At 51.7% G+C, this 14,092-nt stretch overlaps 1 protein-coding gene across 1 annotated transcript in view; it reads left to right on the plus strand.

Moving 5' to 3' along the window:
• Positions 1–492: 492 nt before the first annotated feature.
• The window catches only part of Foxk1 (forkhead box K1), a 55,296-nt gene continuing 41,696 nt past the window's right edge, over positions 493–14,092 (plus strand). The window contains exon 1 of the mRNA XM_027956217.2: positions 493–1,016. Coding sequence (XP_027812018.2) covers positions 493–1,016 — 524 coding nt within the window. The remainder of the gene's footprint in view (positions 1,017–14,092) is intronic.

A 14,092-nucleotide genomic window follows, 5' to 3' on the forward strand; every position in this document is an offset into this window, starting at 1 on the left:
AAGTGGCCATTCCCTGTTTGCAGCTAAGGTCTGTGTTCGGGCATCTTAGTCCTCTGCGTATTTGTTGAATGGTTCCAAAAAGAACAAGAGCGGGTCGGGCTGGATCACCAGCGTCCTCCCTCAACCTTGATCTTCCGCGACTGTGTGAAACTCCCAACTGGGGTTCTCAAGTAGGCTCTCACTTCGGAGTTGGGGGGGAGGTGGAGTCATCGGGTCCCAGGAGACGCCTTTGAGCATGTCCCCCTTTTTCCGGTGACGCTAGGGCAAAACTTGGGGGGTCGCCGGGATGGAGGCACGGGCACGCGCTGCTGCGAGCCGGGGCGAGCCGGGGCCGCGCGCAGCGGGGAGGGAGCGGCGCCTCCCGGCCCCCGCCCGCCGGCAGCTGCTGCTGCGCGGCGCTCCGCTCCGCGTCCGGCCCGGGTTTCCGCGCGCGCCGCGCGCCCCGCCCCGCGCCGCCTCGCCGCCGCCGGAGCCGCTCGGAGCTGCGCGAACATGGCCGAAGTCGGCGAGGACAGCGGCGCCCGCGCCCTGCTGGCGCTGCGCTCGGCGCCCTGCAGCCCCGTGCTGTGCGCCGCGGCCGCCGCCCTCCCCGCCGCCGCGCCGCCCGCGCCCGGGCCCGCCGCGTCGCCGCCGCCGCCCGCCCAGCCCCCGCCCGGGCCGCCGCCGCCGCTGCCGCTGCCGCTGCCGCTGCCGCCCGGCGCCCCCGCGGGCGCGGCGCCGGCGCTAGTGGCGGCGGCGGCGGCCTCGGTGCGGCAGAGCCCGGGGCCAGCGCTGGCGCGCCTAGAGGGCCGAGAGTTCGAGTTCCTCATGCGGCAGACCAGCGTCACCATCGGCCGCAACTCGTCGCAGGGCTCGGTGGACCTGAGCATGGGCCTGTCGAGTTTCATCTCGCGGCGCCACCTGCAGCTCAGCTTCCAGGAGCCGCACTTCTACCTGCGCTGCCTCGGCAAGAACGGCGTCTTCGTGGACGGGGCCTTCCAGCGGCGCGGCGCGCCCGCCCTGCAGCTGCCCAAGCAGTGAGTCCCGCCCCGCCCCGCCCCGCCGGACCCCCGGGGTCGTAGCCGCTGCGACACCGTTCGCCTTGAACCCCCGGCACCACCCCAACCCTTCCCGTTTTGAACCCCGGAGACCATCCTCGACGTCGACCCCCACTGGGCCAGAACCTCTGGGGTTAGCCCCGCTGCGACCCCGCTAGGCCTGAATCTCGCGGATCACCCCGGACCCCAATTCCTCCAGTCCTGAATCCCCCCAGGATCATCCCAGATACCGAATCCCTGGGGTTAACTCCCGCTGTGACCCCACCAGGCCCGTATCCCCAGGGTTCCCCCCGAGATCACCCTGGCTATGACCCTGCCCAATCTGAATCCCCGGGGGCCCCCATACTGGCCTGAACCTCAGGGTTACCCCCACGCCCACCCCATCAGGCCTGAATCCTTGGGGTCACCCCCCACACACACACTTCCACCTAGTCTGAACTCCCAGAGTCGACCCCTGACCCCATCAGGACTGAACCTCTGGGACCACCCCTGACGGTATTCAGCCTGAGTCCCCAGCATCAACCCGACCCCAGTTACCCCCAGGTCTCAACCACTGTGATCAACCTCAACCTCCACTTGTCTTAGTCTCTGTGGTTACTCTGGACCCTTGACAACCTAGATCCCCAGGTACACTCCTGCCAGTGTCACCCCAGCTGAGCCTGGGTCTTGAGGTCACTCTCCACGCCCTCCTGGTCTTGACTTCAGGATAATACCTCTAGGCCCCAGGTCTGGATCACCCATATCACCCTTCCCCACCCCAGACCGTGATTGTCCTGGAGGGGATAGCCTGGTACCAGTGGTCCCTGGATGGGATCCCCCACCCCATAATCCCTGTGTTAGGGGCAGGTCTGAAGCCAAGGGTCAGCTGGGCAGGGAGGGGCCAGGACAGGAAATGAGTGCCTCAGTGTAACCTGAGGTCAGAGGTAGTAGGGAATGGGAGGCCTTAGCCACCAGAACTGGGACCCTTGTTTCAGAGTCCTTTTAGACCACTGACCATCTGATTGGTGCACTGCCCCTTCCCTGCCCTGCAGTTCCCCACCCCATGTGCTGCCCTCAGCCCTTGGGGACTTCAGGGGACCTCGGGGACTTGAAGTCTGTGCTCTAGGAGAAAGCCTGGCAGATTACTCACTTCCTCTGCTACACTTTCTTTTTCTATTCCGTAATTGCCTCCAACCCCTCACTAGTGTGTGTACCTTTCAGTGCCGGTTGTGTACACCCAAGAGTCGTCTGTCTGTCTCATAACACATTTAGGAGCACTGGAATCCAGGGAGTCTTTGCTGGACTAACTCCCAGGCCCTGCCTTTCTTTCTTTAAACTGCTCCCCTTTTAGGGTCGGGCATGTTGTAGACACTTTATTGAATGATTTTCAACATCAACAGTGACTCACCCCAACTTAGGGTGTGAGAGGGAAAGTACACCTTCATTTTCCAAACCTGAAAGGTGTGCACTTGTAAAGTCAGGACTTGGCAGATAACAGTTCTTTTCCTCTCTCATAACCTACACACTGGGTCCATTGCCATGTTAAGGGTGTCCCAGGCCCAGACTCCTCCAGTGAGAAAATGACAGGTAAACACTGCTCTCCACGTCCCCCAGGCCCCTAGAGGCCTGTCTCTGTACCTTCATGTAGCTCGGATTCTACAGCCCTCTTTTCAGGTTTTCCTGCCCTAGCCACCCCTCACCTGGTGCCCAGTTACCGGATCTTGAATGAGGTGTTCATACTCGTGTTTTCTCCGTAACATGGGAAAGTTTCAACCCACAGGGTCCTCCTGGTCATCTCCCAAATTGGCCAATTCAAGCCTATTATTTTTGAAAGTTTATTGGTGCACACGGTGCCTCAAAATCTGTACTTCAAGGAATTGGTATCTCAGTGGGTGTGTTTGGGAGCGCTGGCTTAGCTGTCTGAAAATGTGTGGCCACTGAGTTTGTGCTTTAGACGTGCACCAAGTACTGCGCCCCACTGTGCCGTCTGTATTTATTTGATTTCAACTGTACTTCTGAGCACCATCCGTGTTAGCAGAGACGCAAATGGTAGAACAGAACCAGGGTGCAGGAGGAAAACTAGTAAGCGGATGCCCGTGTCTGCCCTCCTAGAGAAAAGACATTTGTTCTGCAAACCGCTGAAGCCTGTTAACAATAGTTGAACAGTTCCAGCGGGTGCACATTCTCTTTTCCTTTAGGAAGCTAAGTAATCGCGTATATGGAACAGGATGTTGTGAACTTCTGTTTAAGAGTTAGGTCAGGTTTCTTAGGACGATCACATTGAAAATAATCAAGAAATTTCAGTGAATTCAGAGCAAGGAAGTGGGTTGTGAACATTTTCGTCGCTCTGAATGGGAAATGCATTACTGACTAAAGTCACCGCAACACTTACCATGTCTGTTCCCTAGGGCTTTGGTGTCCACTTTTGCCATTAACATTTGAAGCTATGAATTTCTTTGCCTTAGCTGCGAGTTCTCTCTCGTGGCATTGGAGTTTTGTTGACTTGAACATGTGTGAATTCATTGGACGGAATGGTTTTGTATTGCTGGTTTTGCATTGTATTGATTCCCAAAGCAGTCTTGTCCTTAGCCTCCTCTTTCCCCATCCTTAGTACAGGTGACAGCCACCTGGGTGACATTTGCATGCACTCCCCTGTGCATCTCCCACTTGGGAAGAAAATCAGACTTCACCCCCAATTGTTACTAGAAGTATAACTTTTCCAATCTTCCACATTTTAAATTATTGGTGGTGGCGGGGGAAAACAACCTGTGACACTGCTCAGAGCTGAACTTGGTGCACCGCAGAGTCTGACCCTGTGGTAGAAAATCACACCAGAGCTGCTAGGCCCAAAGGAGCATGCGTCAGCTCTGATTCAGTGGCTTCTTCAGGTGGGCTTGGCAAGACTTCAGGTGGGCTTGGCAGGACTGCATGTGCCTCAGTGGTAGCACTTTTTCTAGCCCCTAAGCTCTCCTTGAGGCTCGGGCTGAGAATCTGTCACCTTTAATTAGCCTCGGTGCAGGCACTGGCAAGCAGTAACAGCAACTCACTTATACTTGTTGAATGAACAAATCGATGACTAAGTGGACTTGTAGTTTCTATAGGGGCAAAACATTGTTATAGATTTGGCTTTGTTTCCTGAAATGTGGCAGTCTTCTTAGGTTACATTGTGTGTGTGTGTGTGTGTGTGTGTGTGTGTGTGTGTAGTCTTTGACACCACTTAATTCAGAATTTGAATTAGATATGACTGGTGAACTTGAAATACCCTTTCACGGCCCTTCTTTGCTCTTCCTCCTCCTCTGCAGTCCTTTCCCCAGTCCCTTTGTAGGAAGTCTTGAGCACTTGAATAGTTTCAAAACTTCCCTTTGCGGTAGCTTTGAGTGGCAAGATTTATGAGACTTTTTTTTTTTTATTATTATTAACTTTATACTTGTCTTTATTGTCCAAATTTTCTGTAAGGAACATGGTTACTTTCTAAAAACATTCTTTTTTTGTTATGGAAAATTTCAAACATAAAAACAGAGTAGTGGAGTTTCACAGACCCATCACCTCGTGTCCACAGTCACCATCTTATGGCCACCCTTTTCCATCTGCATCCCCGTTCTGCCTTCCGCCTCCCGGAGTTACTTAGAAGCAAATCACAGATGTCATATCACTAAAATTGAAGGATTCTTTTTTTAAAAAAAAACTTAACCACAGCGTCATTGTCACACCTGAGAATTTAGTTCCCTGCTGTCATCTCTCCACTCCGGGTTCAGGTTTCCCTCACTTCGAGGGGATTTTCTTCCTCCTGTGCCTTTTCTTGAATTGAAATCCCAAGGAGGTTCTGCTGGGGGCTTGGTGGCTGGGCCTCCTGGATCTCTCAATCTGCAGGCTCCATGTCACCCTCTTTTTTTCCTGCTTCAGCTTATCCATGGAAGGAAGAGGGTCATCTGTCATGTGCAAGTTTCCACAGCTCCTCTTACAAATTGGATTCCTGTGGCATCCGCCCCGGTCCCCTGTCATTCCTGTAAATTGACTGTTGGATCTGGAGAGCTGATCAAACTCCAGTTTGTTTGTTTGTTTATTTATTTATTGCCCAAACTGCATGGCAGGTCTTGCCATGTGTGTCTGCCAGGCAGCGAAAATGTTCTGTTGGGCTCCTTTTTGTAACATTAGCAGCTTTGGATAGTTGTTGCCTGAGTCCCTTAATTTATTCTCTCCTGTCCTCTCATGGCTCCTGCCAGCCGCCAGCCCTAGGTGCTTAGCAGTGCCGACGCGTTCTACCTGCTGAAAAGGCTGCGGTGAGTGGCGGGTGTTATGGATCCCAGCTCCTGCACTTGTGCCGTGATAAAAAGCAATTAGTTGTAACCACCAGAGCGTTTTACTACACAAATAATTATTTTAGACCCAATAAAAACATATATAACATAGTTTCTCGTTGCTGTTTTGACTGGCCAATTGAAATATGTTCAATTAGTTTTTAACCATCATGCACTAGTTATCTGTACGACATGGTTATTTTCAAATTAATTGGAAAATGCCATAGACTTGACAAAGACCGCAAGTTTGTCTGAGTGTCCATTGTGTAGCATCCAAGGACAGTCACGGCACTCCTTCTTCAGCACTGCCTCCCCGGAGGGAGCTGCTGGGTCCCAGCTGGTTGGCCAGGAATGGCGTCTGTGCTGAGCTGAGTTTTGCACTTGGGACCAGAGAGTGTCAGATCCACCACTTTCCAGTGGTCAGAGCCAGAAGCCGTGAGGACCAGGGTTGTGCTGTTCTCGTCTCCACGCAGAGGGGGCCTGGAGTGAAGATGGGCAGAGCCACGTGGGGAGGGGTGGGCTTGTGGTAGCTGTAAGGGCAGCAGAAGCCACGTAAGGGACCGGACAGTCATCCAGCCTGGCTTACTGGACCTGGGGCCACAGTGGGGCAGATCCAGGTGAAAGACCATCTGAGGAGGAAGGTCCTCCCCAGTGACTGGATGGGGGAGGAGGGCTCAGCCCGAGGGTGGGAGGAGGAGGCGGCATAGCCAGCCCGGGCAGGCTGGTGGGGCGCTGTGTGGCAGAGAGGAGAGGCCTTGGCTTTTCTTGGCTTTTGTGTGTGTGTGTGTGTGTGTGTGTGTGTGTGTGGTCATCCAGGCAGAATAGGAAGTACAGTGTCTCCTGTTCCTTTCTTTCTTGCTAAGTTGGCTGTGATTGTGCGTTGGGTGTGTTTGTTCAGTTAAACCGTCATCTTGTTAGAGGCTTGCTTTAAAAATTTGGGGAGAGCCAGTTGCTGCAGCACATGCCTGTAATAGCAGAGACTCAGGAGGCTGAGACAGGAAGATGGCAAGTTCAAGACCAGCCTCAGCAATAGTGAGGCCCTGTCTCAAAATGAAAAATTAAAAAGGGCTGGGGATGTTGCTCAGTGATACAGCACCCCTGGGTTCGATCCCAAGTATTGCAACAACAACAACAACAAGTTGTGGAAATGTGGCAAATCGGGGCAGCGGTCCATCGAGTCTTTGCTATAACATTAACCATCTCCTAGGGTCTCATTCACACTGAGAGTTTTGAGTTTACACCCATTCATAACAAAGTTCATAGAGTCTTAAAAAATCAGTCCGTGGAAAGAATGTCATTTATCCTGCAGTGCGTGTTGAAACGGACTTAGAGTAAATGTGTGGAGGCCTTTGTTACGCTGCTGGAAGATTGAGGTGGTGGGTTGGTAGGACCTAAAAGGGCATAATGGAGAGTCTTAATGGGGTTCATATTTAATATTTTTGGTTTTCTTTTTTTTTTTTTTTTAAATATTTATTAGTATTTATTTTTTAGTATTCGGCAGACACAACATCTTTGTTTGTATGTGGTGCTGAGGATCGAACCCGGGCCGCACGCATGCCAGGCGAGTGCGCTACCGCTTGAGCCACATCCCCAGCCCCATATTTAATATTTTTGAAAAAGACTCAGCTATGTTTAAAGTTATGTGCTGAAATGAAACCAAAGCATTTGCTTTAGAGTTATAGTAATTTACTATTTGCTGTTTTTGCATCTTGTGAATGTCAGGGGATAAACTTGCTAAATTAATGACAACTCAAATTGCAGCAATGCCTCATTACCATAATTACCCCACATTTAAAGCATTTCATATTAAAATGAGAGGATTATTTGAAATGCTTTTACTTTGATTTCCTGGAAGTAGACTGTTAACATTGCTATTTGTTAGGAGATTTCCTAGTTAATTTTCATTGGGACGATCACTTCAAGAGTTCTGGTTTCCTGGTAAGATGTTACCAGTTGGTAAAAAGAAAGAAAAACACAGCGTGTATGTGAACACAGCTTGTGAGTTTACAAGGGAAACCAGGAGGCGTGCTGTGTGTGGCTTGGTGTCTGAGGCTGGGCTGGCCCGGGCAGGATCGCTTCCCTCGGGTGACCCATGCGCAGAGAGTTGGTGGGTAGATTTCTGGTGGGTAGAGGAAGCTGGTCAATAGACAGAAAATGGAGATGGACATTTTGTATGTGACTTGGTTGAAAAGACTCCTGTTTGCCCCCAGTCATCTGGCCCGTGTCTAACCTTGTCTCAAGGGCGCAAACTGGCCTCCATTTATTCCCTCAGAGGTACTGACTCGTTCTTCCTGGTGCTGCAGAGCTGAGCTCTGATCTGATTGCTGCGATGCTCAGAAACTTCACTGGCGTCCCAGTACCTGCTCTTCGCTCCCTGCCACCTCACCAGCCCAGGGCCGGCTCTCTGGTGGCACTGCCTGGACACACTCTACCTACATAGCAGCTCACAGGGGTTGGTTCAGGGCCCTTGTGTGCCCTTACATGTTCCTGGGGACCTCAAAGTACTTTGGTTTATGTGAGATATGTCTGTGAATGTTTACCATATGAGAAATTAAAACACATATTTATTAATTTAAAAATAGCAATAATAAGCATATTTCAAAAATAACTTCCATGGAAAAAAACCTCTATTTCCCAAAGGAAAACAAAATTAGAATAAGGGTCGTTTTTTCTCCTTCTCCTTCACACATCTTCAGTGCCTGGCTGACAGACACTGCTGGACTCTCATAGCTGCCTCTGCTTTGGGTGTGTCACTTTGGCCGAAGGACATGAAGACGATGTGGCCGCAGACGTGTGGCTGGAGTGGCGGGGGCTTTTAGCGGCTTTTCAGGTGACTGAAGCTCCTGACATCTCACCAAGACTCCGGTTTCTTACAGACTAGTTGCAAAATGGACTCTGAGCTGCGTCGTGGGCTCTGGTGCCAGACTACAGATTACATTAAAATCCATTGCTGTCTTGCATTCACGAGTGACCTTCTTAACCCCACGCATGGTTTTATGACATCCTGCGTTGGCCACGGGAAAGGTACCTACTGAGGTGTGCAGACTCACACCAGTGCATCTTACCGTACAAAGAAAAGTCCGTGCCGCCTTAGGTTCAGTTGGTACTTAAACTTGGTCCCTTTGAATATAAAAGTGGAAACCTTGCACCGGAGCAGACTGCAGTCACTGGCCTGCCTGGTGCCTTGTGGCATGATTCGGGTGACCGCAGCAGTGTTATGGCACAGTGGCACTCCTCCGTTCTCTCAGGTTGTCGGTTCCCCTGAGCAGGTGGGCCTGTGGGCCTCCCTCTCCCTTTCTGCCAGGGGTAGCAGGGTGGGCAGGCAAGGCAGGGCCAGGGGGCTCCACAGGGGTCTTGGGCAATGTCAGCTACCCCGTGCATTTTTAGGCGACAGCGACTGTTGTTTGGGATTCTTCATGAGACTTTTCTAAGCACACTGTTAGAACTACCACTTTTGTATTTTATAAAAATGTGTTTTCTCCCACCCACTACAGTACGGGGACCCTGGGAGGCCTGCTTTTCGTCCTCTCCTCACCTAAGCCAATTCAGGCAACTGCTCCTCCACCGTGTGGCTCCAGCTCCAGGGTTGAAGCTTGGGGTGGGGTTGGCAGTGTCCAGGATGCACACAGGGAGTCCGGTGCTGCCTTCCCTGTGGCTGGGCCGTGTGGTCAACTTTGATAGTTGTGGCTGTGACATGGGAGTCCGTGGGGTCTGGGCGCAGTAAGCTACAGACTCAGCCGCGCACACTCCCACCTGGTCCTGGAGGGTGAGCCAGGCTCAGAGGTGCTGCAGGGCCGAGGGGCCAGAGAGCCTTCCCAGAAGTGTCCCTTCCGTCATGCTGACAAAATGAATGCCATGTGTTCCCAGGAAGCAGTAGCTGGGCTGTCCTGAGTGGGAAGTGATCTATAACCCTGGTCATTCCTTGGAGCCAGTCTTGAAAATGTCAGATGAAAGCTGATGCTGGGGAGAGCAGGCTGGGGTGGCGGGCGTGAGTTGGAGGAGGGAAGCATGGAGGGTATTCCTCTGCCTCGGGACGCAGGGATCCTGTCTGCCTGGCAGGTACGTCCCTGCGGTTGGGAACAGACTCATCTCAGCCTGAAGAAGATTCCTGCCCTTGGAGCACCTGGCTCTCTGTTGGGTCAGGACCAGCCCGGAGCACACACAGCCCCAGTTAGGTTCTAACCCACGAGCAGACCTTGCCAGCTGCTCGGCTCTCTTTGCAATTGCATTTTCCTCTTCAGTTGTGATGTGGACAGATTTTTCCAGGCCTGCCTACCCTTGGTCTGGCCATAGGGATGCCATGGAGAGTCTCGAACTTTCTACAGCTGCACTGTCTAGCTGTGGGCCATGTGGGGCCAGCAAGCATTTGGAACGTGGCTGACACGACTGAGGAGCCAAGGTGTTCACTCCTTTCCAGTGTTCTAGGTAACTTGGGACAGTCTCAGGTGCCGCTGTTCCCAGAGTGCCCAAGAGCCCATAGAGCTCTGAGCGTGGCCCCTCTGTCTACGTCTGCCTCAGGGCAGCCTGGTTTTCTGCAGTGTGATTGGAGGTGGTGGAGGTGGCCCAGGCTGTGGGGAGGCCCTGCAAGCCTGCCCCATGTTAAAGGCTCTTTTGGAGTGCCTGGTTGCTGCACAGATGGACAGCTGTCCTCTGTCCCTGTCACTGTGGCCTCAGTTGGACCGGGTGTCTTCCATGGTCCCTTTATTGCCCTCTTGAATCCAGATTTGGATGACTTACATCCAAAGGAAGATTTCTGCAGAGAGCGGGGCGGGGGTAGGTGTGCTGCGTAGGGGCTCCACAGAGGGGCCTCTGTGTTCCCTGGTGTTACGGGTGCATGTGAGTGCAGGTCCTTCGTATTTCATTCATGTCCTTGCAGATGTTTCCTTGGTAGACAGTGGGTGTGGCACGTCTACCTGCCCCTGACTGCCGCCCACATGGCTCCTGTTCCAACCGGGTGGCACTTGTCTGACAAACCCTCGCAGTGCTGTGCTTTTGGCTCACAGGACCTGGACCTGCCATGGCACCCACTACATGTTGGGGTGAACATTGGGTATTGCCTGCGAGTCCCACAAGGGCAGGGGGTGGCACTGTTAGGAGACTCCGCTGGCCCCCACTCAGCTCTGCAGGCTGGCACCAGAGGAGAGGTGGGTCCCAGGGAAGATGGGCCAGGCCCACTCATGCCAGTGATCAGAGCCCAGCCCCTGGCCACTCCAGGGAAGGGCAATGTGCCCAGGAAAGGGATGACAGTGGTTCACTTAACAGCTAGCCAGTCCATTTTAGATCAGGGCAGCCAGCTGCAGCCTGTGGACAGAAGCCTGCCAGCCATCTGTATTTATAAATAAAGTTTTATTGGAACACATCATGCCCAGCTGTCTGTTTGCCATCTGTGCTGCTTAACTGGGACCGAGGCCCTGTGGCTCACGGGCCTGCACTGTTTCCTTCTGCCCTTGACAGGAGCAGAGTGCACAGTGCCCCTCGTGGGCTGCTCTCCAGGCCAGCACCCTGCAGTACTGGTTTGCTTCAGACAGAGCCCTATTTTTCTTGTCATGTTTAATCCTAGGTGTTTTATGTATTTGTTTTCATAGTATGAATGGATCTTTTTTCCTCATTACTTTCTAAAGAGTTAGTGTTAGGAAAAGTTGGCTGTGTGCTTTTCTTTGGTATGAGTTTTATAATACCAACTTAAAAAAAATCTTAACATTAAAAAAATAAGCTTTCAAGAAAGTTTTAAGATTAGTACAAACAACTCACCCATCCTCTGCCCAGATTTGTTCCTTTTTAGCCTTCTGCCACATTTACTCTAGCTTTTCTCTGTGCGTGTGCTTTTAGGAGTGAACTGTACATATCCTTCCCCCCACTTGACACCGCAGCCTAGATTTTCTGTAAATAAGGGCATCTTATGTAACGTTGATCTCACTAAGTTCGGGAAATTTAGCATGGATGGGTGCTCGTAATTTGATATGAAGTCCGTGTACCAGTTTCATCAGCTGTCCCAGGAGCACCTTCAGTGTGTTCTGTCCCTGGTGCAGGACGCAGTCCAGGATGAAGGGTCGAGTTTGCTGTCACGTCTCTCTGGTCTCCCCAACCTGGGTCAGTTCCTTTGTTGTCTTTATTGATCTTGGCATTTTTAAAGAAGACAGGCCAGATATCCTATCTCTTGTAGATTTGTCTGATGTGATAAAATCCTGATTAGAATCAGATTGAACACCTCTGCTTGAAATACCAGAAAGCAACGTGTGCCTTCTCAGGCTGTCCCGGCCAGTTGCCATCCCTGGCTTAGGTGCTCTCTGGCTCCCCACCAGCCAGTTACTGTTGCTTCTTGTGTAATTAGCAGCGATGTCTGGGTGGGGCCTGGTGGAGAAGGTTTTGTATCTAGTGTATTTACTGTTTCTAGTAACAGGCCTTCAGTTCCTGGGCTGCACTTCCTAGGCCACGGTCTTCATCTACAAGTGAAGTTTACTTTGTCTCTCTTCCACTATTTTATATTTCGTTTCTTTTTGTTTAATTGGCTGGAAAAAACTTCCAAATAACATTGAACAAACAGGGTGACGAGGGGCTCCTTTCTTGTAGCTAGTGGAAAAGGAACCTCTGGAGGGGTTTCAGAGAGAAAGCAGCTTTGACCACTTAGGAGACACCTCCTCTCCAGTGTGGTAGCACACCCCTGTGGTCCCAGCTCCTTGGGAGGCTGAGGCAGAAGGATCCCTTGAGCCCAGGAGTTAGAGGCCAGTTGGGGCAACTTAACGAGATCCCATCTCAAAAAAAAACTAAGAATAAGTAAATTTTTAAAAAGCCACTTCCATCAAGGGGCCTTTGGTTTGGTCCCAGAGCACCCACCAAGCTCTGTAGCCCTGTGACTGTTATGGTGGTCTGAAGTTCTGTTTGTCTGATATGCGTTTAAGAGTTATGGGAAGCTGGATGCGGTGGTATATGCCTGTAACCCCAGCAATCCCAGCAGCCCGGGAGGCTGAGGAAGGAGGATCGAAAATTCAAAGACAGCCTCAACAAAAGTGAGGTGCTAAGCAACTCAGTGAGATCTTGTCTCTAAATAAAATCCAAAATAGAGCTGGGGATGTGGCTCAGTGGTCAAGTGCCCCTGAGTTCTATCCCTGGTACAAAAAAAAAAAAAAAAGAGTTATTGAAGGAACACACACTTTTCTGGTTTACTGCTGTGACCCCAGTGTGTGCCAGACACTAGGTACTTTGTAAACAGTCGTTGGCAGAATGAATAAACAAATGGCAGAGAGCTGAATGCAGAAATAATCTGAGGAATGATTGGAGCTTAATTTGCTTAGCTTTAAAAAAATCCAGCTAAGTCAGGTTAGCTGGGTGCCCTTGGGCAAGTAGCCTGGTGTCTGAGCCCAAGTCCCCATCCATAAGATTCTCACACTGCCCACTTCCCAGGGAGATGTGGGAATTGCAGGAGATGGGTTAGAGGGCCTTCCATGCCTGGCTCACAGATAGTGTCTTAATCCCCAAGTCCGCACATCATCATCACCATCATTACTGTCCTTGTTCCCAAGCACAAGAGACTGTCCCTGCTCTGTGGGGCCTATGGATGTGGAAGTGGGGTGTGTTCTGCGGTGAGGGACCATGGAGGGCCCCAGCTTCTCCGTCCCGGCCTGTTCCAGCAGAGGTGGCCGTCAGCTGACAGGTACACCGGCTGGAGGATGGGCTGCCTGTCTCTAAGGTCCCTGCAGGCTCTGAAGGCTGTATAATCGAGCAGAATGGTCGTGTTTTGTTTCTTTGTGTTTGTCTAGAGAACAGGAGCTCAAAGTACAGAGGATTGGAGAAGATGAACTCGGGTTTTACCTTTAATGCCTTTGAATGACCTTTGGAGGGCGCCAGGACTGGCTGAAGCCTGGGGAGGGCACAGGGAAGTCTCCAGGAGCGTTCGGGTCCCAGGTGAGCCACAGGCTTCAGCCAGCGCCATCCTTGAAGGGCTTTGACCCCAAGCCGGGGTGCAGAGAGGTTAGGAGTCATGGACCAAAGCACCAAGTGGATGGTGGAATTCATATTTTTAAAACACAGGAAAATACAAAGGATAATTTAGCAATTGCTGCGCATCCACTAAGAGTTGATGCTCTTGCCATTTTGTCGCATTTTTTTTAAGAGAGAGAGAGAGAAAGAGAGAGAATTTTTTTTAATACTTATTTTTTAGTTTTTGGTGGACACAACATCTTTATTTTATTTGTATGTGGTGCTGAGGATCGAACCCAGCGCCTGGCGCATGCCAGGCAAGTGCGTTACCGCTTGAGCCACATCCTCAGCCCTTGTGAGCCCTTTTTTTAGTTGTAGATGAATCAAGACCTTTATTTAGTTCTATGTGGTGCTGGGGACCGGACCCAGGGCCTCACACATGCTAGGCGAGTGCTGTACCACTGAGCCCCAGCCCAGCCCCCAGCTTTGATATTTTTTGGTTGTAGATGGACACATGCCCTTATTTTATTTTTATGATATGCTGAGGATTGAACCCAGCACCTTCCACGTGTAGGGTGAGTGCTTTACCACTGAGCCACAAGCCCAGCCCCTCGGGCCCTTTTTTGGAGGAAGCATAACAGCCTGTTGCAGATGGAGTCGAGGTCCAGGGTCCCCATCGCCATCCTCTTCTCCAGCAGCAGCTCCTTTCTGGCCCTGCATCCGGCTCTCCCCAGCTATCTGAGGGCGTCTCTGTGGAGCGTTGGACTCTAACACCCCTAAGCCGTGGCTTGTGGCCTGCACCCCAGGGCCGCGGTCAGGCAGGGCCACTGTCTTCACGGCCCGCCTTCGGACTCCAGCCTT

This window comes from Marmota flaviventris, chromosome 19, assembly GCF_047511675.1.
Source record: "Marmota flaviventris isolate mMarFla1 chromosome 19, mMarFla1.hap1, whole genome shotgun sequence".
NCBI lineage: Eukaryota > Metazoa > Chordata > Mammalia > Rodentia > Sciuridae > Marmota > Marmota flaviventris.